Here is a 25,333-nt window from a genome sequence, read left to right on the forward strand (position 1 = left end):
AATTTGTTTACACAAATAGTTTAATTTATTTTATTTAGCTACGAATGTATAATAAAGCAAAATAAATACAATATTTTCGTCAAACAATAATATATTGTTTATACTCACTCACACACACACACACACATCACATACATGCACATATACGCAGCGCCAGTGTGGGCTAACGTGATAAAGCAAAAAAACGCTTACGAAACCAGTTAGATCCTTATTCCGGTTAAGTGCACTCAGAGTGGCCAACGGTGTCTCACGCAGCTGTAGGTGTGTTTTCAGACATAATGCTTACTGAAATAATGGCGTTAAAGAGAGTGTACGAAAAAATCAAAAGTAACAGCTAAAGAGCGCGAGGAAGAAAGGCAGCAGTGTCTAAAAGAATAGGAATCGCTATGGAATTCAGTGCCCAAAGACGATGGACGCACAGGTTGATTCCAAATGTTGAAAACTGGGTTAGCAGAAAGCATGGCGACGTTGATTTTTACTTGACGCAGATACTAAGTGATCATGGCTGTTTTAGAGAGTGGATCTGAACATGTCTTTTTCCACTGTCCAAAGTATGAGATACATGGATAGGACGATTTTAGAAACGCAAATTTCTGAGAGAATAATGCCAGATAAAATGGTGCCACATATGTTGATGTCAAAACAGTTGTGGAGCTACGTTAAGCACTGGGCCGGAAAGGTTCTTCAAGAGCAGCGAAGATTAGAGCGACTGCGATATAGCGAGGCAAATAGCTAAAATCATGTGTGTGTTCTCCAATGTACAGGTGGTTTGATAAAATCGCTCAATGAAAGCCGAATGTCTCAAGTTTCGACGTAGGCAACAACGGGCTAGAGGAAGAGGTGACTTCGCGGAACTCCTCATGAACTTTCGGAAAAAATGAAATAACAGCATAAATCCAAAGCCAGCAGTAAAAAAAATGCATTTAACCAGATTATTTCAGAGGTAGAAAACGACTCTTGGGGGAAAGCCTGCCGAATAGTAATGAAGAATAGGTAGAAATAACCTATATTTCCCACAATTTTACATAAAATAGTCCATAGTTTTTTCCAATATGCGAACCTGCCAATTCTTCAAACTAAGTGGGAAGAAATCACTGAAGTATCGCATGGCGAAATACAATATGCGGTGAAGAGAATTAAGATTGGTAAAACACCCAGCATAGACGGAATACTCAATATCATTCAAGAAAAGCCAACTTTTTTTCAAAACGCATACACAAGCTGCCTAAAGGAAGGGATCTTTCCTAAATATTCGAAGCGTCAACGTCTCGTTCTTCTCTCCAAAGATGATAAACCTCCGGAAGAACCCTCGTCATATCAGCCCTTATACATATAAGTATGCTTGATACAGCTGGAAATTTGAATATTTGAAACAATTAGTTGTGAGCGGGTCGAAAAATACACGGAAGGAGATTCCGGGTTGCATCCTATACAATTCCGTTTCCGAAAAGGACAAAGCACAGTGAATACTATAAATACTGTCACCAAAATAGCTGAAAAAGCATTGACAAACAGTACTGTGTAGTCATTACTTTGGACATTAAAAACGCCTTCAACTCAGCGAGAGCCTGACTATCTTATACGAATTGGGGCAAGCTATTTTGAAAGCAGAGTACTAGTATTGGACACAGAATTTTTTACCTGAATCGTACAAAGTTACAGGGGTGTTCCGCAGTTCTCGGCTCTGTACTCTGGAACGAGTCTGTGAGTCGCGATGCCGGTAAAGATAATAGGAAATGCGGACGACATTGCGGTCGTAGTTGTAGCGAAAACTCTTGACGAGGCGAAGAACATGTGTAGTGAAAGCATTATCAATGTTAATGAAGTAGTATTAATAAGTAGTCGTAAAAGAGTGGAAAAATTAAGATTTGTATTGATGGGCATACCATAAAATCGGGCCTACATCTCAAATATATTGGAGTAATTCTGGATCATAGTCTTTAATTCAAGCAGCACCAAATAACCACACACACCAAAGCGGCGAGATCTGCGTCGGCAATTGCTAAAATAATGCCCCATAATTGAGGCCCCAGACAAGTAGTCGTAAAGCAGTGTCCGTAGTTCGGTCATTCTATACGCGGCGCCAATTTGGTTATCTACTTCTAGACTCTCCTTTCTCCATGCACTGCGAAAACTGTTCGAAACGGCAGATCACGTAGTGGTAGAATGTGTCCGCTGTTCCAAAAGGAAAGGCAAATACTTTCCGACTAATTAGGAAACCCCCTACTCATATGTTTAAGAGACGTAGTAAATTTTATGCTAACTTCCTATCTAGCATGGGATATTGTATGGGAGATAATAGTAAATTTATGCAAAAGGTACGTGAAGATGAAATCGCTGTAAGACCGAGAGCGCAGTCCCGAGAAGCTGCAAACAATGCCTGCCCTGCGAAGGAAAACCTACAGGTAGTTCCGCAGGGAAATACAGCTCTGTGGGGAAGGACGAGTTTTAGCACGTATGCGCTGTACAAACCTCGTACCGTAAATCAAGCATTATTGTTGGCCCGTACCAACAATATCTTTTTGAAGATTTACACCCACCTTTGGCGTATCTATAAAAGCAGACACACACACATCACATACATACATACACACACATACATGCCCCGAGTTGTCTTCACATATAGCGCCAACAAGTTAATCCTCCAGATTGTTCAAAATCCAGTCAACATAGTATGTGACGCGCGTGTAAATGCCTGGCCAAGAAGCCATACCACAAGGCTGCATACCGAACGATACAATACCCACCACAAAGTGTGGTGAATTCATCAGACGACCACGCATCGTCAGCGGCGCTCCGGAATCCCCCTGACATGTGTCCTGCATCGGCTGTCCGCCCGCACACAACTGCAGCGTCTTATTCACTGGAATTTGTATGGTTTGGAACCTTTGCGCACACGCGTCCGTATCCCAAATTAGCAGTGAGATCGTCCTTTTCACAGCACTGTAGGGGCTCACCTCTGTGCGGCCCCAACCAGCCACATCGGCATATTCATTTATAAATGTCATGTGCCGTAATTCGTTGGAAAGTGGCAGACAGATAGGTTTTATGGTCTCCGAATAGTTAACGTTGGCCGCCATGCGTATTAGTGCGATGTCATATAATTCCGATTGAGAATGTGGTATGTACTTCTCATGGACGATAATACGTTCGATCTTCACTTCCACAAATGGAGGTGCACAGTTTCTATTGCCATCGGCAGTTTCATAACAATCTGGATCTGTTCTGGTATCCCACTCACCGAGGCGTACGCTGTCAAGCTTCCACGTGGTCGGTATGCTCGGATTCCTAAGACAGTGAGCTGCGCTGAGCACATAGCGTTGGTTGATAAGCACGCCGGCACAGTTCAGTGCTGTGGCATTGTATGCTAAACAGATATACAAAGGTTAGAGTCAGTGTCTGCATAAAATTTATATCTCATTATCTATGTTGACTTAAAATGACCGACTCGGTGGTAATAAAAGTTAGTGAGTCTTTAAATTTGGTAAATTAATAAAATGCCAAATTCGACTACAATACATTCAGGGTTTCTTCGAATAATTAAAGTTGAATTTTTATGCAATATTTTTTAACATAAAGTTTTGCAACATCGCACCTCAAACATAGCGCTACCTTACTGGTTTCATTTACTTTCTGCTCTAGAGTTAAGAAATATTCCGAAAGACTTTCTTATCTCTCCTATCTACAGAAATGACTTATTCATATATAGAACTTACGTCTCTGATACTTTATCAGTGCCGACCAAGGAAACTCATCCACCTGGGATTCTACGCCGCCGAAAATTCGCATATTAAAAGTGATTCCGCAAGTACCTGGTTCTGGCAACATTTTACCCGATTCCTTATCTTTGTTTTCAGCATTTGGATTATCTCGACAGCAGACCTAAACAGAAGTAAACAGGACTTTAGCTCTTTTTTCAATTCATATCAGATAGGATGGACTTACGCGTGTCCTATCCGGTCCCGAAGTGGCATTAACGTCAGATCCGCAGAAGCTATTACGCAAATGATTAAAGATATCATTGTCTTCATTGGCTTGGGCGAGTAGATTGTATAGACTTGGGCAGTCCGACAACGGTACGCAATGACCTGGAAACCCGAGAGGTGTATTGCAAACGCCATAACTCACCAGCACTAAAAGAAAATACAAAATTATATTAACTGAAGAAAGCGCTATTTTTTAATAATATTCGATTTAGGGCCTTTACATACATAGTATTTACAATTTACAATTTTAAAATCAGCAGTTTTCGAGTGTATTGGGTCTATGCCAAGAGATGGCTTAACTTGATTATTATTTCATTGTCATTGGCACTGCCCTTCTTCTTTACTTTAATATGAAGAAAACCCCAGCCGAAAGTCATCGCATATTGATAGAAGCTTATGGAGAACATGCTCCAGCGAACGTGCCAAAAGTTCTTTGCACCTTGCAAGAAAAGTGATGATTTTGACTTAGAAGACGAAGAACGTCCTGGACAGCAATAATGAGTAACTGAAAGCATTACTCGAGGAAGTTAATTGCCAAACACAAGAAAAGCTCACGGAACCTTTTGGAGTGACTCAAGCAACTACTTCAAAACTTTTCCGAATACATTCAAAAGCAAGGAAATTGGGTGCCATATGAACTGAAGCCAAGTGTAGTTGAAAATTGATTTTGCATGTCTGAAATGTTGCTTAAATGATACAAAACGAAATCATTTTGGCATCGGATTGGGACTGATAATGTAAAATGGATCCATTACGACACTCATAAATGTAAACAATCATATGTAAAACCTGGCCAAGCCAAATCAACGGGGAAGAGTTACCGGCAATAACTCTTCAAATTACAGCGAACGATTTCCGTAAAATTCCCGGGACTTGCGAATAGACACAAGGCAATGGTTTTATATTATAACAACGTTCGGCCTTATGTTGCTAGACCGGGTAAAAACAATTTGGAAATCAGGGACTGCGAAGTTTTGCCTCATTTTAGGCTTATAGCCTAGACCGTGTCCCTTCTGACTATCAATAGTTCCGGCCGATGCGAAAAGCTTCCTTTGAAATATGGTTCATATTAGAATAGAGTATCAAAAATTAGCTTGACTCCTCTTTTGGGCGGGCGCTAAGTCCGTAGAAATTGCCAGAAAATGCCAGGGAAAATGTCATAGCCTCAGATGGACATTTCTTTGAATAACTACTATATGCATTACTACTTTTCTTAGCAGGCGGAAACCAGCATATCGTCGTCTTCTTCAGGCTCAGTCCATCGACACGCCGAAGTGTGTCTCGACAACTTTTTAGAAGTTGTTATAAAATTCAATAAATTTTTAACTTGCTTATACATACAGGCTTTGTCCGGAAAGTAAAAGGACTGAGTCGATTTAAAAAAAAAAAAAATTATTGAACCAATCGCAACAATTCTTTAAAAACTTTCAAAATGGGCTCCATCTGCGACGATGCAGCGCTGCCAGTGTGATTTCCTTGAGCCTTGAGAGCCGAGGTGCATGCTGCAAATTCATGGTTTCGTTAGCAACGAACGCCCTCTACCGAATCCAGTCGGTGCATGCACGCTCCGAATTACAGTCGCTGCGGAAGAAAATCAGTCCTATTACTTTCCGGACAAACCCTGTATGTTCATGTAGGTTGACTAAAGTAAGGTATATAAGTAAGCTGGTTGAGACAACGAATAATTTAAGGACGGTTCATCTTAAAATCTGTATTTTTATTTTATTGATCAACTTTGCACATCATTAGCTGGTCAATTACGTATATAAAAACATTTATTATTCAGTAAAAAACAAAAACAAATTGTAAATACCCAGGCAACTCGTTCATGCAATGAGAAACATTCATTGTGGGAAAAGACAAAAACCCCATTGTAATAAAGGGGTTTTCAGTTACAACTTATTGGTGTTCAATGCGAAAATGTTTCAGAATGTTTTTAAGTGAGCGCGTCATACAAAAAGTGTAAAAATATTTTTCTGCTAAAAATAATGTTTTACCAATACCCTTCATTCGATACTCTTCGATATTTATACTTATTTGCATACATACATACATACATACATATATAACTGTAGTAATAATCTTTGCATATGACTCCATATTTTGGTGAGATTTTCTTGAGGTTTGCTTAGACCCCGGCTATGCGATGATAATCTCACAATATCTTTATATTAAAATCAAGTAATAACTTTTATTCCAAAATTAGGGTTCAATACTGTCAACTTTGAGATAAACACAGTAATCGAAAAAAAATCAAAAGTTAATTATTGGTTTCTTAAATTTTCTGGATTCTTGTTTTAAAGAATATCGTTGGGCGAAGAAAATATTATAGTTGAAATCGGTTGTCTATACACATTTATTTACAATTCACATTTGGCTGAATATTTAACGTGTTTGAATAATTTAATGTGAACACAGTTTTATTATTGATAAGCACTTCAGATTCTGTAATCACGAAAAATGTAGAAAAGCACGAACACACAACTACACACAGACCGGGGGGAATCTCCATTGGCAATGTGGTTTGACTGGATACCTACCAGTGTTTACGGCCAGTATGTAGACAGCGACGAAGAGACACAACAATAGTTCAATTGCCCTAAGCATCATTGTTACCGAGAAATCACATATAATTTATTAATTCTATTTTTGTATATAAAAAAATAAAAATATCGCTTTCGGGAAAATCAAATCCGCAGGTCGGTGTGTCAATGCGTCAACTTAATAACATTCGTTAATTTTTACGACACTCTAGCTGATACTAATCAAGTATTTCGAGATTAATTATCGACACGACCGAATCAGCCTAAAGCACTGCCGCCGTCTCCTAACCAGCAGCAACGCAGCTCAAGCTCGAACTAAACAATAATAATTACTGGCAGCTTCAAAAGCTCACACTCTGTATTTTTGCACATAATCTCTATAAATAAACGTATGTATATATGCAACTAACCTATACACATACCTATACACATACATACGTACTATATAAACACATGTATGTATGTAAATGCTGAGTAAGCGATAAGCTAGGGAGCTTAATCTGATATTTTTAACATTTTAAGGCCCTTTGATGCTCCTTAAAGGAGTTTTATGGCAATATTCAACTTATATCGAGTAGACGAAGCCAGCACCGCGGCTATATACTCCTATATATATGCTATATTTAGTATATTGTATACCTGTTTGAGGTATTGTGATGATTTTAAATTAATTTTGGACGTTACTTATGTGTTTGTTGAAATTTTATCAGCAGGGGGTTTCCCTTTGAACCCATATTAAAGAGGAATTTTCGGCAGTACGAGTACATATGCATAAAGATCTTAAATCTTTCTTTCAAAAAATACGGTTTGCTTGCACAATCATTTTGATAACGAGTTTTATTTTACTATCGATATATGTTCAAACATACATATGTCAGTACGCGCCTAGAAGTCGCACATATGTACTCGTATATAGAATAGTGATTAATATGTACTTATGTATAACTATAAATAAATTGAGTTTGAGGATTTCTCGGAAATTCTTTATAGTTTCTGAAATCAATTGAAATTCTAACTAAAATTTTAGTTATTGAATTAAGCGGGGTTAAATAAACAGGTGTCATCACCACGCCAACCCTTGATAAGTCTACTGGCTATGCAAAATATATATAAAATTGTAAATGTTATTATTATTATTATTATTTAATGAAAAGGATAATATAATATAGTCATATTTACGATTTTGACTGTAGACCTCCTCTTTGGAAAATATTTTGTAAGAGAAATTCTTCTTCCAACACCACTTCCGCATTATATATTTTCTTAACCACAGATTTTAAATTTATGCCGGGTTTTCCAATAGGGATGATATGATTTCTAAGTGTCGTTTCGGTCATTTTTAATATGTCGTGATCCGTAATTTTTCTTGCATTGCTTTCAGTAATGCTTACAATTTCAACGCAAAAACAATGTTTAAAGATTATTCATTTTTATTAGCAATTGCAAAATTTTGTGCGCTTTTGCTATTTTATGGTCGTAATAATCGTTTACCTGTGCTCACTATTCGTTGAATTGTTAAAAATTTTGAGCGTACAGGGTTTGTCCGCAAAGTAATAGAACTAAGTCGATTTAAAACACGGGGCCACATCTGAACTGTAGAGCGGCTGCGGAAACGTTGGGACGTCGGCCTTGGTTAGATAGCTGTTCACAAGAAAGGCAGTGTGAGCCGGGGCGTTGTAGTGGTGCAACTTCCAATCGGCTGCGATGTCTTGTCGGACCCGGAAGCCCGTCGCGCGAAAATGTTTGTTTTGACTCTCCAAGTGCTCGGAGACAACTGATCAGCCGCTCGTTTGTTAGCTAGGAACGCCTTCTACCAAATCCAGTCGGTGCGCGCATGCTTCCAACTTTCCGGGGAAATCCTGTATAGTACATTTTCTTTACATTATGATCAAGTGCTAATAAGACATAGAACCGCTCGAAGCAATAAAAAGTGTTGCTAAAGACCACAATTTGTCGATTCCAAGACGATCTCAAAAATTGAGACTGTTTTAAACCACAAATTGGCAGATTTTGAGAAAGGATTTGGCGTCACTCAAGAACTGACGCCAGTGGACTACGTAAACGTTGTAATCTGCTGAGTTTGCTTGGAACAACTCTTTCATCTGAGTGGTGCTGTAAATAAACAAAACTGTCGAATCTGGTGCGAAACTTTCGTTTTTGATCCCAATCCCAATTTTTAGTTTCTTTGCCTCAGATCATCTATTAAAAGTAAAATTACTAGTTCATCACCACTTGTAATACATACTGAATGGAGGTCTATATTATGTAATCTAAGAGGCCTCCTTGCTGCTATACGAAATAAAAGTCTTCGTAAACTTCAAACTAATCACATATTTTATTTTAAACTTCAAGTAATAACAATGAATTGTCTACACAATATAATATAATATTTAATAATTATAAATATACAATTTCTTTATCTGTTGTTAGGGCTCCATGGCACCTTTTATCCACTCCACGTAGTTGCCTACGCGCGCATAAACACCTGGCCAACCGTTATAACCACATGGTTTGGGACCAAAGGAAATAACGCCTGCCACAAAATAAATAAAGCGATTATTTATTAACTCAGGCATCATCAATGGTCCACCAGAATCACCCCGACACGAATCGATTCCACTTACGCCACCAGCGCACAATTGGTGCGTGCCATTGATTAAGCGATTAGACGACTTATAAATGATTTTACACTTATCCGTCTCCCAGATCCCCACACTAATAGCCAGTTTCACTGGCGATGAGGCGGCTTTGGGTTTATTTGTGGCTCCCCAGCCAGCCACTTCCATTGTACTGTTCACGAACATGCTGTTACAAAACTCGGTAGACGCCGGCAAACAGATCGGACGTATGAAATCGGTATATGTCACACTCTGCTCCAGACGCAGTAAAGCTATGTCGTAGTACTGTTCATTTGAGCTGCTTACATAGTTGGGATGTGCTATTGCCTTTTCTATGCCCAACTCAATGAATGGCGGTGCGCAAGACTCCTTGCCGTTTATGTCCACCTCACAGTCGGGGTTGGTCCTGATGTCCCATTCACCCAATCGAACACTATGCAAGACTGGTTCATTGTTCGAATTGCTTCGACTTATGCAATGTGCGGCCGTGAGCACATAACGGGAATTGATCAAACTGCCACCGCATAGAAAATCAAGTTCATTATTACCTGTATTTGAGGACAACATAGCTTTGATTAAGTAATATGAAGTCGGTTAGTATATAATACCACATACGTGTTTTATATCGAAGTAAGGCCATCCATGGATAGTCTAAAATACGTGTCTTATTACCGCCATATATAAAGTCTGTAATCGCACTACCGCATTCACCAGCAAAAGGTAAAACATTTCCAGGGCTTTCTTGCCTCTCGGTGGGGAGTATGCTCCGGTGTGGAGTTGGCTCTTTCAAGTGTTTATCTGGACAACAAACCTGCGTGAAAGATAAAGTTCAAAGCGTCTAATATTTTGAAATTATTTCATTGGAAATTAAATTGAACTCGTGAAGCTATTGCAACAGTTATTTTAACCGTCGCAGTGCCACATAATTTTTCAATCTCTTAGATACCGTTGTATCTCATAAACGAGCTCTTCATTTCACTCGCAAAGAAATCTTCAGTAGCGCTCTTAAAATTAAAGACAACTCAATCATAATCCCCTATGCACGAAGAGTTGGATTTTTCAAGAGAAAAAAAAGAAACCCGTTTACCAATAAGAAGGGGATATTGAATGCGGTTAAGCTCCTAATTATCATTTCTCAAAGGTTAGAAATTTCGAGATTCGGTTCCGGCTTCCACAAGGTTTTCTCATTCGAAGTTTACCGCTTAATGCTATCGGACAAATCGAGGAAAGAATGCTTAGATAACTGGATGGATTTTAAAGATGGAAATACGATCGGATATTTGACATTGCCTATCTAGGGGTTACCGCTATCAAAACAAAACAGGATGTGGTGTCGAACCAGGTTGTTGTTGTTTTTCGTGTAGCGGTTATCTGCATCCCTGTTTGGGAGAAAAATAAGTTAACTGTCACGGAAGACATTTAACGGTAGAACCAGGAAAAGAACGGGTTCGGCTTATCGAGCCGAAACCTAAGGGTTGCTCTGGATTTTTTCGAAAGCAGATCCAGAGCAATGTTAGTATACGCAGCACAGAACGCTAGTTCAATTCCAAGGTTACTTACCACAATTCTGTGCAAATTATCTTTGAAAGTGTTGTCATATCCACATTGACTATCGCTCAGTTTTTTCTGAGTTTCGGCATTCAACGACCCGGAAACTATGTCCATAATAAATTGACACTCGATTAACTGCACACAGGTACCGTTGCCATTGAATGGTGAGCCGCAGCGACCATAGCTAATCGCGGCTGTTGAAATACAAAATCGAATGGTCAATAATGAGAATATAAGCCGACAGCAGAGCCTAATTTATGATGAACTTACAAATGTTGGGCACAGTGTAAAAAAGCGTAAGCAATGCAATCGCAAATGCGTTGGTTAAATGCAACATTTTGCTCATTATTTGAACAACAATAACAGCTGCAATCAATTTAAATATTAAACGAGTTCTTTAACCGCCGCCAATTGAGAACTTAAACACGTCTACCTCCAGTACCGATCACAGGCATTACTAAACTCTAACAATGACTTGAACGCAGCTGAGCTCGGAAAACAAGAAATAACCCCACAGCGACTCTCTTTTGCTATCAACACGCGTTGATTTATTGATTTTGTCGAACCTCTCGTTGTAATCACCGCATGCGGTGTTGATGACGATAAGAAGCCGACTATGAGAGCAAGTGTTCTTCGAGTTATCTAATGCCTCTTATAAACCTCACTCACGGCGCTGAGCTCTTCAAATTGCATCGTTAATCGATATGGGAGGTGTTCAGAAAATATGGCAAAAATTATTTCCATTTGATTATGTCGTTTGAGTAGAGAGAATTCACACGCAACCCGTTTAACTCATGAAAGGAATAAGGTTTCTCTGTTCGACGAGCTTTTAGACCCAATACATGTGCTTAACTTATTTATGTACATATATTTATGCTGTTTTCTAAACGCCGGGTGCTATACACGCGCGTTTTTTTTTTATTTTGACTGCTGAGCTATGCAATCAGTCATCACTTCCATTACTTCAGAACTTTTACTTGCAAAATTGAAAATGTGCCAGCTAAGGCGAAAAGTATTTTCGCACTGATTGGATTATTAGTGATGTATATATAGTATTTTGCAAATTCCCGGTATGAGTAACTCGCCACTTGTTCGTTATTGCTTCGAATTCGAATTCAAATGAGGCTTATTTTGTACTTGAAATAAAGAATAAAACTCCATTGTTTTTTTTTTTTTTTTGATGCCCACCTTTTGTGTTGTTCATTGGTTTTATTCCAAATATTTAATAGTACTAAGGATAGGCCGTTATTTTTATTATATTGTGGAATAATCATTATAGTTGTTTAAGATACTTTTAATGTTTTATATAATATATAATGAATTAACAATTCAATTGGAATTTTCAATGAAAATTGTTAATTATAGTTATTTCACCATCATCTCCCTCGCCATTATCGGAATCTTCGCTATCGAAGGTGTTGTCAGGAATATCGTACAAACGGATCATGGGCTTGTTGGGATCCTTCATAATCAGATATTTGCCATCCTTCTGTTTCATTACAATATCGATAATGCATCGCAGAACACCCCAGGCATTGTCCATGCTCAAATTAATTTGCGTGGCAAATTCATGTGGTTTAAATTGTTGGGTTCCCAGTATGACATGTCGTGAGGGATCGCGTGGATTACTACGGGAAACATAACCTAGCTTCAATTGATCGGAACCGGCAAGCACAGCTTGTACGGTCCATTTGGCTAGTTTGCAGGCATTATTACGCAATTCGTTTGCCAATACAGCGCCGCGTTGGGTATCCAATTTCTGGCGCCATTCAACTCCGTTCGCCAATTTTGAGTCCCATTCGTTTAATGCTTTGATCGATAAGAATTGAGGTTCTCCATTTGGTGATTGCAATACACCATCGTGCTCACAACGAGCAACTAAAACCTAAAGTGATTTAAGTAAATTATTTATTCCGCACTTTAAACGTAATATTATATATTTTCTACACTTACAATGTCACTGCCCAAGTTCCACTTCTTATAACGGTAGCCAACACTGGCAACTTCAACATCTTCATCCTCAGTTATGAAAGGATTGGCTTCTTGGAACTTATACTTAGGTTCCTTGTCGCCGGTTTTCAACACTTGCTGACTGAAGTTGTGGTTAATGAATGTTGCTTCGATCGCCAAGTTTCGTGGTGAATTTGGAGAGCTGTCGTCGTCAGTTGGTGGTTCAACAGATGTTTCGTTGACGGTCAATAAATCAAACTCAGTGTTGTCTCGCTTATCCATGAAGATTTTATCACCTAAAATTATAGAGAACATGACAAAAAATCAATACCTTAAATAAATTAGAAAGGCTGACAATAAAACTCACCAAACTTCTCAATAACAATATCCCAAGAGTAATTTGATCGTGTGGAACACATAATGGTGGCCAAAATAGCATCGGTAGCAAAAACATTGCCCACAGTTTTGGAAAGTCGGCGAATAACGGGATCATCGGTAGTTGTGACGGTATGAACAATACGATCAATTTTCTGCAGCGCCTTCTCATTCTTCACATTGATGCGATCATAAGTTTTGTCATAGTATTCAAGAGTACCGCACGTTATTATGTCCTCACCCTCTTTGATATTTGGCAGCGAAAGTTTCGTCAGACGTGGGAAGTCCATTTCTTCAATTGAGGTCCAGTCTGAACGGACAGCAACAGATGATTCACGAATCTTAGGTGGCACCCCACGCGATCCGAACTTTTTACCCATACCACGGCGAGGATCACGGGCTTTGACATTTTTGCCACCCAAAGTAGTCATACCAGAATTCAATCCACCACGTTGATTGCGACCACGAGCGGACCTGTAGCGAGTGACCATACGTTAAAAACATACTTTATTATTAAAAAAAAAATTGGAAACATACCTGTTGTTGCGCATGTTCGAACGGAAGCGTCCACGTTGATGAGGTGGCTTCTGTACGCGAGCCGTATCGACGAGATGGAAAGTAGTCTCATCTTCCTCATGATAATAAGCATATTGATTGCCAGTACCGAAGGACGAGGCATACTTATCTGTAAGAGTTAATCGAAATAAAAATTTAGAATAAATGAGTTGTCATAAGGCAATATGAGCTCATTAAAAAAACGAAATTTTAAAAAAGTTTTACAAAAATGTTAACAAACATTTGATGAAGTTACCGCAAGTATGTATTCATATCGTAGCGTAATACGAAGGTATAAGGTATTTTAATAAAATACTATTTTCAATTTATTTTCCTTTCGTCTCTACCTAACAAAATTATGAAATATTGTACAAACGAAATTGTTGCTCGTCTCCGTATATTCCTTTATAAATAAAATGTAAACAAAACAGCAACACATTTTTTTGTTTATGCTACTTTACAGAATTGCAATCAAAATACCTGCAAATTTGACATTTCACTTTCAAGGGAAATTTTATGCTTGCAAAGGTGAATATGGCTGCCACGATTCACCAGCCAGACAACCACATAACCTCACAATTTATAGAACCAATCCCTGTCCCACAATTTATACAACACTTTAATACAAAACTTACTTTGGTATTTCTTATCATTATTAGAGCTGCTGGTCCAATCACAAATCTTCCCTAGGCGGTCGCTTTTGCTGAACGGTTGGTATGGCATATCACGAAAAGTCTCCGGCAATTCACATGGACCCCAGCCATTTTCATTAAATTGCACTGTTGGCTTTTCGAAGTGCGGAAACTGTTGACTAGTATTTATAGTCTCACCCATTGTTGCTGTTTTCACTTAATTACACGAAATTAATCAACTTTTTCCTAGTAATTTTAGCACTTTTCTTGCTACACCGTTCAGTTAATGACAAACGAAATAAAAGGAAAGGAGTACGTCAATACGCCGAACAGAAAACCTACCAAACAGTGCTACCATATCACCAGCGCATAAAGGGAATTTTCTAAGGGTGGCCAGACTGAAACGATTTTAGATATGAACGCTAGGGAAGTGGGTATCAAAATGTTTTGTCCTATCACGATAACATAAATATTTAATGTTTTCAATAAATATATATTTTTCTTCATTTGAAGTATATTTGCCGTCAAGTCAATAATTATGAGAACTCCATTGCCGTGCTGACCAATCAAACAATTTTAAAACCAACAGTTCTATAGGAATAATTTTAGCAAGAGATTTATCGCTGAAGGATTTATCTTAATACCTTCCGTAAAGATAACGAACTATCTATCTACAAAAGTTATGCACTTTCTAATTCTAGTAAGATTACTTGTATACAATTCGATTTAAGATTTCTTTATTGTCTTATATTTCATACATATTCAAATATAAAATTCCTTTTTACTAACACCGCGGTAAGGTAATATTAAATTTGTTGTGGTACTCGCGGCAAAATATTAGCGGGAAATTGTATATGAAGTAACGTTGACGCCAACGGTCAAATTTCTGTAAATAATAATAAGTAAAAATTATATTAATTTTTAACCTTTAACTTATGACGTGGTAGTAAATTTTACACCTTGTGTTTTGATTTTCTCATAATCATAAAAAAGGCTTCTAAAATAAACGACACATTTTTCAAAAAAATACAAAGAGTTTAAAATTTTCTTTCCAAATACTGTAATTAGAATTAATTTAAATCAGTTTGATGAAATTTGTAAGTATTATAATAAAAAAATCTCTAATAAATTTTAACAATCAAAATGGTGTAAAATTTACTACTACCTCTAAATCTACGTTTCGAAATTTGACCTCATAAGTTAAAGGTTAAATATATAATTATTATTTTTAATATTTTACATCATCGAATGTTACTGATGGCACGAAAGATAAGTCCAATTCGTCCGTCATAAACCCATAATCCCATAATATATCTAGAGAGTGCCGCGTAGATTTACATTCCTTCGCCGCGCTCACATCAATAACCAAATTTTCAGCACACTGGCATAGATAAAATATTTAATAAATTAGATTACATTTAGTATATGAAAGCTAGAAGTAATTGAAATACATGAGATACATACATACATGTAATAATTTTCTAATGGTTTTTTCAACATTGCCAAAATAATATTCCTACTCGATAATTGAATATAAACTCCTAATTTACCTCATGCAAATACTTGCCTCATCCAGACTTGGTGGATAACCCGTCAATAGACATCTTATCAATTTCAGCTGGTCATTCACTTCATTGTGCTCCACAATGCAGGCATGTAGTGCATTTAATTCACATTCGCTGCGTCCATGTCGGCAATATAGTTTTGTTAAATTCGTAGTTGGGTCTATTCAAACCTGGAACAATTGAAATAATCCTAAATTGTAGCTTAAAACAGACGCAGTCTGCATAGTTTCAGAAACAAATGGTTTTTACTTGAAAATGCACTTGAAAGCAAATGATAAATGCAGCAACTAATGTACACTCATACGAACACATGTATGTATGTACGTACATGTACTCGCATGTGCATAACCGTTATACCCTTACTTTCGCAATTGGTACTAGTTGAAGCTCCGTGTATTTTAGCCAGTCGTTGATAATCATCGCTTCGTAAAGTGTAGTTCGTACGAATGCCCTGCTATCCGCCCACATCGTCTCATAGTAAACACCAACCTTTAAGCGTCGATCTGCCGTTGGCTGTGCCGAAGACTGAAAGTGAAACAAATTAGCACAGTTAAGATGAAAAATATATTTTCCTACATTCCTATTTATAGATTAAGTATTTAAGGATACATCTATAGCATTCTGTCAATTAAAAACATTTTCTTATCGCACACATTTTTAAATGCTTTCTAAAACACCACCTACATACTCTCGTATTTGATTAAATATTTACATAAGTATGTACATATGTATGTGTTTCTGCATAGCAAAAGCGCGTCATTTCGCCTGAGGTCCTTCATTATCGGCTACATACTCACTTGGACTTAAAGCGCTATTGTTGCAGGTAATAAATATAAAATATAAAACGCTGATAACACGACAGCATACTGATTCATTGACATTTCCTCTTTGTTGTTTATTACATATATGTATAGTACATATGTATGTATGTCTGAATATATGTATGTACTTATTTGAATTATTTCAGCTTTTCTATGAACACTTTACTGTTACAGAGCAAATCGCAGACTGGACATCATATTCCCAGCAAATAATATATTTTACTAATATCTGGCGATTTAGAAATATTTAATTCACATGCGTCACAAACATCTGCAATTTAAATTCTCCAAATACTAGATAGTGTTAATAAAGCGCCCAAATTGAGGCACGTAGTACTTACATACATATAAAACTGTACGCATATTTTCCCAGTAGTGAATGGAGGTGAAGTATAATTGTCTCTTTTTGAATGATTACTGTACTTTTAATGTTTGTAACATGTTACACCTCAATGGACTTTAACTTGTAGTTATAAAAATTTTCTACTAAATAAAAATATTATTTTCTTTGGAGTAGTGCAACCTCTCTCCACTGACTACTATGTGTATCCAAGGTTAACACATGTTAACTTTTTCTGTGCCTGCGTACTTTTGTCACCGGGTTCATAACGAAAGTTTGCGGTGCGAAATGAAGAATTGTTCGTATAAATATAATATAATGATAATATATTTATGCATACAAATATTGTTTTACAAAAACAACAATCGTTTCAAGCATCATCATACATACGCGTACACATGTAAATATGTGCGTATGACATTCCTTCACAAATGATGCATACACAACATATGTACCTACTTTTTTTTTACCTACTTATATATGTTCAAATGCAGATATGTGACCCGAAAAAACTACAAATATTGTTCTACAAAACCAACAATCGTCACAAATAGCATCAGAAATCAATATGGCAGCCAAATTGCCGACGTCATTTATAGTAAATTGCACAACAACAAAATTTGCGTTCATGAATGCAAGCGAACGTTGAACGAGTAAATTTGATTCATTCATAAAACCAAAGGTCATACCTCTCCCCGAGCATGCCTTTACCGACAAGCAGCTTTTGGCGAGGAAGGCAAAAGCTAAAATTCATAATTTTAATATATGTAAGTATTTCTGAAATTCTATGGAAAGGAAAAGTGACAACCCTGCGAATATACATAAGTATTCAAATACATTATATTAGAATATAACTGACAACATAGTTTATTTGTCGATTTTCAAGTCAAGAAATGGTTCAAACAAAATATACAATATTACTCTGATTTATGTGTACAGTCAATCCCGGCTAAGTAGTACTCCGCTTAAATTAAAATCATCCCTCTTAACAGCCTATATCTTGCTGCATCTCACGGTTTTTTTTATGTTTTGAAAGACATAGAAATTATTTTTTTAAGTACCACTCGCTTAATGGGGTATTATACTCTAGAATTTTGAAAAATTCGATTTTTTTCATATATTTAAAGTTTAGACCCTTAAGAATATATCCTCCAAAGGAATTTTAAAAATTAAAATTATTTTGAGAGCTCCAGTACCTAGCCCGGTTCGGCCGTATCGAATTACACAAAAGAAAACTCACTTTTTTAAACGCGTTTTTCTCGAAACTACTTTTTACCACACGGTATCGGCATTATCTCAAGTTCTATACAACGGAATTACTTGAAATTTTGTGGGCACCTTCTTTATATGATCCTTTATCGTTCCAGCATCGTGTCAAAATTTTTGTGTTTAATATTTTAAAAAATTCAGGAATTTCAAAAAAAAAACGTAAAAAATGATTTTTATTTTCAGGCAGTCGGCATTTTTCAAAAAATTTTTTTTTCGTGTTCCCTGAGGTAGGGACTATAACAGCATCCTTACTGATTAAGAATTTCTTTTGATTTTTTTTCAGACCACCAAGAGAGTCAGGATCAATGTCACCAGGATGCGCCATTTTTTTTTACACCTGTCCCTTTTGCAATTCTTGCACCGTGCAAGGGGTTTGCAAGAGCAAGCGATTACCCCTGATACCTTTGATTGTGGCACATAACCGTTATATTTTCTAACTCCAAAACATTTTTACGCGGCTCGCAAAAATATGCGTCGATATGTATGCAAGCTCACACATAAACATATTTACGCTGGTTTGTAGGCGAAGCTGATACAGCGGAAAGGGAAGCGGTGACAATCGGCGGCCATTCGTTTATTTTTCTCAGCACAGCTCGGGTTTTCTACCAACAACACAATGTTGTGACGCCTTGTCGTCCCGTCAGTCCTTCGACACATTGACTTTTTGACAAAACGTGAAGTTCGGCCATTGGTTGTCCGTGACAACGGAGATTTGATTGAAACAATGGGTGTACATATTTACATACAAAGTTGTGTGTAGACAAATTTACAAATGCGAATGATACTTTCAAACTTGTTTATATGAACACAAAATTAAATACATATGTGAATATGTGGGCATTATCTATATAGTTTTTTAAAATCTGTTCATATGTACACATAATTACATACGTATGCATATGACTTGGTCTTTTAAGCTTTTATCAAAACTTCTCATGCCCAAAGCAAATAAATACATACATACATATGTATTTAAATATATAACTTATCAAACCTTTATTAACTAAATGTTTACGTAATGTGACTTTATTATACTCGTACATATATTTCAACAGATTTATCGGAATTAATCATTAAATAGGTCAAATTGTACATACATATGTACGTATATACTTACATACATATCGCTCATTTGCTGCAAGACCGGCATAAATCAAAAAACGTGATTTTTGAGTTAATGCTGCAGAATTGTTCGTTATGTCATACTTCATGTTGAGTGAAAAATTCGTATGAATACCTCTCATATGCTCCGCTTGAGAGGAGGTGTAAGGTTGGAGTCACCATGTAAGGTTGTAGTCAGTTGAAAACTTTAAACGCGTTTTCTGGAGAATCGATTTTTTTGACTTATGCCGGTCTTGCAGCAAATGAGCGATATGTGCTTTAATATCAAATGCATGGAGAGTATCTATAAATGGTATCCATAGTCGTTTGCGCATTGTAAATATGCGAATCTGTAAACGTACATTTCTAAACATTGAAATTAGCATTATTTTTCTCATTTAACACTGAAAATGCCCAACTCTGCTATTTTCAACCCCTTTATGTTAAATATTGGTGAAATCGCTAATAATATTTTTGTGGTGAAATTCACTAATAGAAAAGAGTATCCCTTCGAAAGATGAAATATCGTAAAACTGGCAACACAGTCTACTTCTCTACAATCAGAGAACGTTTATCATGTTTTTGGTGCCCTATGATGATAACATAAATATTTAATGTTTTCAATAAATAAATATTGTCCTCCACTATATATATTTGCGGTCAAGTCAATAATTGTGAGAACTTCCTTGCCATGCTTGACAAATCAAAAAGTTTTAAAAACAACAATTTTATTGGAATGGAATGATTTTAGCAATCGATTTATCTGTGAAGGATTTATCTTAATATCTTCCGGAAAGATAACGCAATCATCTATCTACAAAAGTTATGCACTTTCTAACTCTAGTAATATGTATATCTTGTATACAATTCGATTTAAGATTTCTTTATTTTCTTTTATTTCATACATACTCGAATAAAAAATTCCTTTTTATTAACACTGCGGTAAGGTAATATTAAATTTGTTGTTGTACTCGCGGCAAAATATTACCGGGAAGTTGTATATAAAGTAACGTTGACGCCAACGATCAAATTTCTGTAAATAAAAGTGACAATTATATTAATTTTGAAATATGTATATAAGTATTATTTTTAATATTTCACATCATCGAATGTTACTGATGGCACGAAAGATATGTCCAGCGCGTCCGTCATTTCCCCATACTTTTTCAATATATCTGGAGTGCTACGCGTAGATTTACATTCCTTCACCGCGCTCACATCAATAACCAAGTTTTTAGCACACTGGCATAGATAAAATATTTAATAAATTAGATTAGAATGGCTTCGTATTAAGTATATGAAAGCTAGAATTAACTGAAATGGTTTTAACGGTACTTTAACAATAACCGTGGTGATTTTTAAAAAATATCTCAAAATATTCGGATACATGAGATATGCACATACATATGACAATTTTCTACTAGTTTTTCCAACACTGCCTAAATAATATTCCTACTCCATAACTGAATATAAACTCCTATTTTGGCTAATGCAAATACTTGCCTCATCCAGACTTGTTGCATGACCCGTCAATAGACATCTTATCAATTTCATCTGGTCATTCACATTATTGTGCTCCACAATGCAGGCATGTAGTGCATTTAATTCACATTCGCTGCGTCCATGTTGGCAATAAAGTGTTGTTATATTCGTAGTTGGGTCTGTCCAAGACTGAAACAATTGAAAAAAGCGTAAATTGTAGCTTAAAACAGATGTAGTCTGCATAGTTTCACAAACAAATAGCTTTTACGTGAAAATGCACTTGAAAGCAAATGATAAATGCAGCAACTAATGTACACTCGTACGAACACATGCATGTACGTGTACATACACATACACATACAAACACGTACTCGCATGTGCATAACCGTCATACCGTGACTTTCCCATATGGTACTAGTTGAAGCTCCGTGTATTTTAGCCAGTCGTTGATAATCATCGCGTCGTAAAGTGAATTTCGTATGAATGTCCTGCTATCCGGACAAAGCGTCTCATAGTAAACACCAACCTTTAAGCGTCGATCTGCCGTTGGCTGTGCCGAAGACTGAAAGTGAAACAAATTAGCACAGGTAAGATAAAAAATATATTTTCCTACATTCCTATTTGCAGATTAAGTATTTAAGGATACTTCTATAGCATTCTGTCAATTAAAAACATTTTCTTATCGCACACATTTTTAAATGCTTTCTAAAACACCACCTACAAACTCTCGTATTTGATTAAATATTTACTTAAGTATGCACAGTGTGTGACAAAACTAAAGCACGGAATCTACCTTGTCGGTATTTATTTGTTTTATTGTATGTGTTTCTGCATAGCAAAAGCGCGCCATCTCGCCTGAGTTCTTTCATTATCGGCTACATACTCACTTGGACTTGAAGCGCTATTGTTGCACGTAATAAATATAAAATATAAAACACTGATAACACGGCAGTACACTGTTTCATTGACATTTTCTCTTTGTTGCTTTTTACATATATAGTACATATGTATGTCTCAATATATGTACTTATTTGAATTATTTCAGCTTTTCTATGACCACTTTACTGTTACAGAGCAAAACGCAGACTGGACATCATATTCCCAGCACAGAATATATTTTGCTAAAATCTCTTTCGAAATATTTAATTCACATGCGTCACAGACATCTGCAATTTAAATTCTCCAAATACTAGATAGTATTAATAAAGCGCCAAATTGAGGCACGTACTACTTACATATAAAATTGTATGCATATTTTCCCAGTAGTGAATTCAGGTGAAGTATAACTGTCTGTTTTGAATAATAACTGTACTTTAAATGTTTTCAATATATTACACCTCAATGGACGTACTTATACAATAATTTGTAGTTATAAAAATTCACTACTAAATAAAAATATTATTTTCTTTAAAGTATTGCAACCTCTCTCCACTGACTACTATGTGTATCCAAGGATTTTTTATTTTTAATGAAAACAGGAAGTAATAATATTTTGGGACATATTTCCATAATTGAAGAAAGATCGTGCAGCAAAAGCTTACATTTGAATGGTTATGAAAATTAGTGTGTTGTCAACTAATTTGAGTCTTTTAAACGAATTATTCAACACAAATCAACTCTTTCTGTGTCTTCGTAATTTTGTCTCCTGGTTCATAACGAATATTTGCGGTGTGAAATGAAGAATTGTTCGTAAAAACATACATATGTAGGACATATTTGACAGAAATATTTTTATTAATTATCTTGGTTAAAACAGCTAACCACTTTATTTTATTATTACAAGAAGAAAACTAGTATATGAAGACTTATTGAAAAGCAGACCTTTCACATTCCCTTTAAGCAGCAGTGTGTTATTATTTTTCCATAATTCAGAACTATAAATAAATTTTATAAGATTTAGACTGTCAATTAGTATTTAGACGTAATGACAAGCATTTTACTACATATTCAATAGATAAAAGTAGAGAACGTATATAATATTACTTTCCTATTAACTTCAAGAATTGCTTTAAAAGTATATGAATTAAAATTTATTCAATTGCACTTGTATTCACTAATACGCACAAAACGAATTCTTACGAATAAATGTGCTTGCATATAAACGTATAAAAATATAAGCAAAAAAAACTAACAAACGTTTGTAATAGCACTATATATTTCTGAGTATAATTTTTATACAATGCTCAGCCAGGAAACATCCTTTGTTCAAGCGCTACTGTTAAAATTTCTCCTTCCGAGCAGCAGTGGTGAAATTCGTTCATCTTGTCGAGTTAGCCACATATGTTTTTACGTTCTTTGTGTAATTACAATAGTTGGCAATGCGATTGTAATGTTTTTATTCTAGTTTTTTTGTGACATCTGGCATCTTTCAGGTCTGGTCGAATTATGTTGACATTTTGCTGTGGCATGCACTGCATCTATTTACTTTAAAGATTTAAGTATATTAAATAAAAAAATAAATAAATTGAAATACACAATTTTCAGCAAACTCAGGAGAATAAAATAATACTAAACAAAGACAATGTCTATTGAAATTGAATCGGCTGAGTAAGTGTGGATGATGGCAAATGGTTGCGCCGGTTTTGTAGCGGATAATGTATACATATGTTGTAAAATAAATTTTTATTTCAGTGTTATTCGTCTAATACAACAGTATTTGAAGGAATCCAATTTGTATAAAACCCTACAAACACTTCAAGAAGAGACTAGTGTTTCATTGAATACGGTGGACAGTGTAGATGGCTTTGTGCAAGATATCGTAAATGGTCACTGGGACACCGTGCTGAAAGTGACACAGTCACTAAAATTACCTGACAAGAAACTTCTAAATCTTTATGAACAAATTGTTCTTGAATTAATAGAGTTGCGAGAATTAGGTGCGGCGCGCTCGTTGCTTCGACAGACAGACCCTATGATTATGCTGAAACAACATGAACCAGAGAGATATATTCACTTAGGTACTTATGGAGCGGTAGTTATATGTCTTTATATATATTTTTAACCATACATTTTTAACTTAATTTGCAGAAAATATGCTTCAGCGAGCATATTTCGATCCAAGAGAAGCTTATCCCGAAGGAAGCAGTAAAGAAAAAAGACGAGCCGTAATAGCGCAGGAGCTCAGCGGGGAAGTACATGTAGTACCATCATCCCGTTTATTAGCGCTGCTAGGTCAGGCCTTAAAATGGCAACAACACCAAGGACTACTTCCGCCGGGAACAACAATCGATTTATTCCGCGGTAAAGCTGCAATGAAGGACCAGGAAGAAGAAATGTTTCCTACCCAAATGTTTCGCCAAATTAAATTTGGCCAAAAGTCACACGTTGAGTGTGCACAGTTTTCACCTGATGGACAATATCTAATCACGGGAAGCGTTGATGGCTTCTTGGAGGTTTGGAATTTCACGACTGGTAAAATACGTAAAGATCTCAAATACCAAGCACAAGATCAGTTCATGATGATGGAACAAGCGGTATTGGCGTTATCATTTTCAAGGGACTCTGAAATGGTTGCTTCTGGTGCGCAAGATGGACAAATCAAAGTGTGGCGTATTATAACTGGACAGTGTTTGCGAAAATTCGAAAAGGCACACACGAAGGGCATTACTTGTTTACAATTTTCGCGTGACAATAGTCAAGTGCTGAGTGCTTCCTTTGATTACAGTATTCGTTTGCACGGATTAAAATCTGGCAAAATGCTGAAAGAGTTCAAAGGTATGTTGTGTTGGAATGTACTGTATTTTAATTTATAAGATTTATATAACATTATACACAGGTCACACGTCATTTGTAAATGAGGCAACTTTCACCCCAGATGGACATAACATACTCAGTGCTTCATCGGATGGTACAGTAAAGATTTGGTCATTAAAAACCACCGAATGTGTGTCTACCTATAAACCGTTAGGAAATGAGCTGGCAGTAAACACCGTACTAATATTACCTAAGAATCCAGAACATTTCATCGTTTGTAATCGATCAAACACTGTGGTTATTATGAACATGCAGGGACAAATTGTTCGTTCCTTTTCATCGGGTAAACGCGAAGGAGGTGCCTTCATTTCAGCTACTATTTCACCGCGTGGCGAATTTATTTATTGTGCTGGTGAAGATCAGGTGCTTTATTGTTTCTCGGTTACATCTGGCAAGTTGGAACGTACATTGAACGTGAGTACTTATTTAGATTGCTCTCTATCAAACGTAAATATGTCTAATTGATAAATGTTGAACAGGTTCACGAAAAAGACGTCATTGGTCTTGCTCATCATCCACACCAAAATTTGTTAGCCACTTATAGTGAAGACGGTCTACTTAAATTATGGAAGCCATAAGCATAGATGTAGTTGTAATTCTAAGATATTCATATAATTGATATGAAATGAATAAACCTGTAATCAAATAAAATTATGTGTATTGGGTTAGAATTACTGTAACCTGGTCGATCACATCAACAAAGCAATAATAATTGGTCTCGCTATGATTAGGTAAATTGATTTCAATTAAGCCTTATGCAAATTCCTCTTTACGTCGGTCATTTACTGTATC

At 36.3% G+C, this 25,333-nt stretch overlaps 4 protein-coding genes and 1 pseudogene across 5 annotated transcripts; 1 reads left to right on the forward strand and 4 right to left on the reverse strand.

The window, feature by feature from the left end:
- Nucleotides 1–2: 2 nt before the first annotated feature.
- LOC105226802 (transmembrane protease serine 9) lies at nt 3–11,359 on the reverse strand. Its single transcript, XM_019990473.3, has 7 exons — nt 10,969–11,359; nt 10,708–10,892; nt 9,763–9,958; nt 8,958–9,695; nt 3,946–4,133; nt 3,717–3,882; nt 3–3,367 (listed from the first exon to the last, which is right to left on the reverse strand). Exons 1-7 carry the CDS (start codon nt 11,042–11,044, stop codon nt 2,637–2,639), a joined length of 2,280 nt encoding a protein of 759 aa, XP_019846032.2. The 5' UTR covers nt 11,045–11,359; the 3' UTR covers nt 3–2,636.
- Nucleotides 11,360–11,919: 560 nt separating this feature from the next.
- On the reverse strand, nt 11,920–14,533 carry LOC105226741 (eukaryotic translation initiation factor 3 subunit D-1). The gene is made up of 5 exons (XM_049448546.1): nt 14,214–14,533; nt 13,561–13,708; nt 13,016–13,497; nt 12,652–12,944; nt 11,920–12,583 (listed from the first exon to the last, which is right to left on the reverse strand). Exons 1-5 carry the CDS (start codon nt 14,410–14,412, stop codon nt 12,041–12,043), a joined length of 1,665 nt encoding a protein of 554 aa, XP_049304503.1. The 5' UTR covers nt 14,413–14,533; the 3' UTR covers nt 11,920–12,040.
- A 397-nt stretch (nt 14,534–14,930) lies between these two features.
- On the reverse strand, nt 14,931–16,969 carry LOC105226801 (GILT-like protein 3; annotated as a pseudogene).
- A 3,204-nt stretch (nt 16,970–20,173) lies between these two features.
- On the reverse strand, nt 20,174–21,888 carry LOC105226740 (GILT-like protein 3). Of its 2 annotated transcripts, none has more exons than XM_049448554.1 (5): nt 21,676–21,888; nt 21,183–21,350; nt 20,810–20,977; nt 20,408–20,548; nt 20,174–20,339 (listed from the first exon to the last, which is right to left on the reverse strand). In XM_049448554.1, the coding sequence occupies exons 1-5, from the start codon at nt 21,757–21,759 to the stop codon at nt 20,238–20,240; spliced, it is 663 nt and encodes a 220-aa protein (XP_049304511.1). In that variant the 5' UTR covers nt 21,760–21,888; the 3' UTR covers nt 20,174–20,237. The 2 variants fall into 2 exon arrangements, with proteins under 2 accessions (XP_049304511.1, XP_049304512.1); XM_049448555.1 differs by having other exon boundaries at nt 21,582–21,717.
- Nucleotides 21,889–23,162: 1,274 nt separating this feature from the next.
- LOC105226739 (WD40 repeat-containing protein SMU1) lies at nt 23,163–25,195 on the forward strand. Its single transcript, XM_011205755.2, has 5 exons — nt 23,163–23,335; nt 23,420–23,745; nt 23,816–24,502; nt 24,564–24,955; nt 25,021–25,195. The coding sequence occupies exons 1-5, from the start codon at nt 23,310–23,312 to the stop codon at nt 25,117–25,119; spliced, it is 1,530 nt and encodes a 509-aa protein (XP_011204057.1). The 5' UTR covers nt 23,163–23,309; the 3' UTR covers nt 25,120–25,195.
- Nucleotides 25,196–25,333: the final 138 nt, after the last annotated feature.

The sequence above is a fragment of the Bactrocera dorsalis genome, chromosome 2 (assembly GCF_023373825.1).
Source record: "Bactrocera dorsalis isolate Fly_Bdor chromosome 2, ASM2337382v1, whole genome shotgun sequence".
Lineage (NCBI taxonomy): Eukaryota > Metazoa > Arthropoda > Insecta > Diptera > Tephritidae > Bactrocera > Bactrocera dorsalis.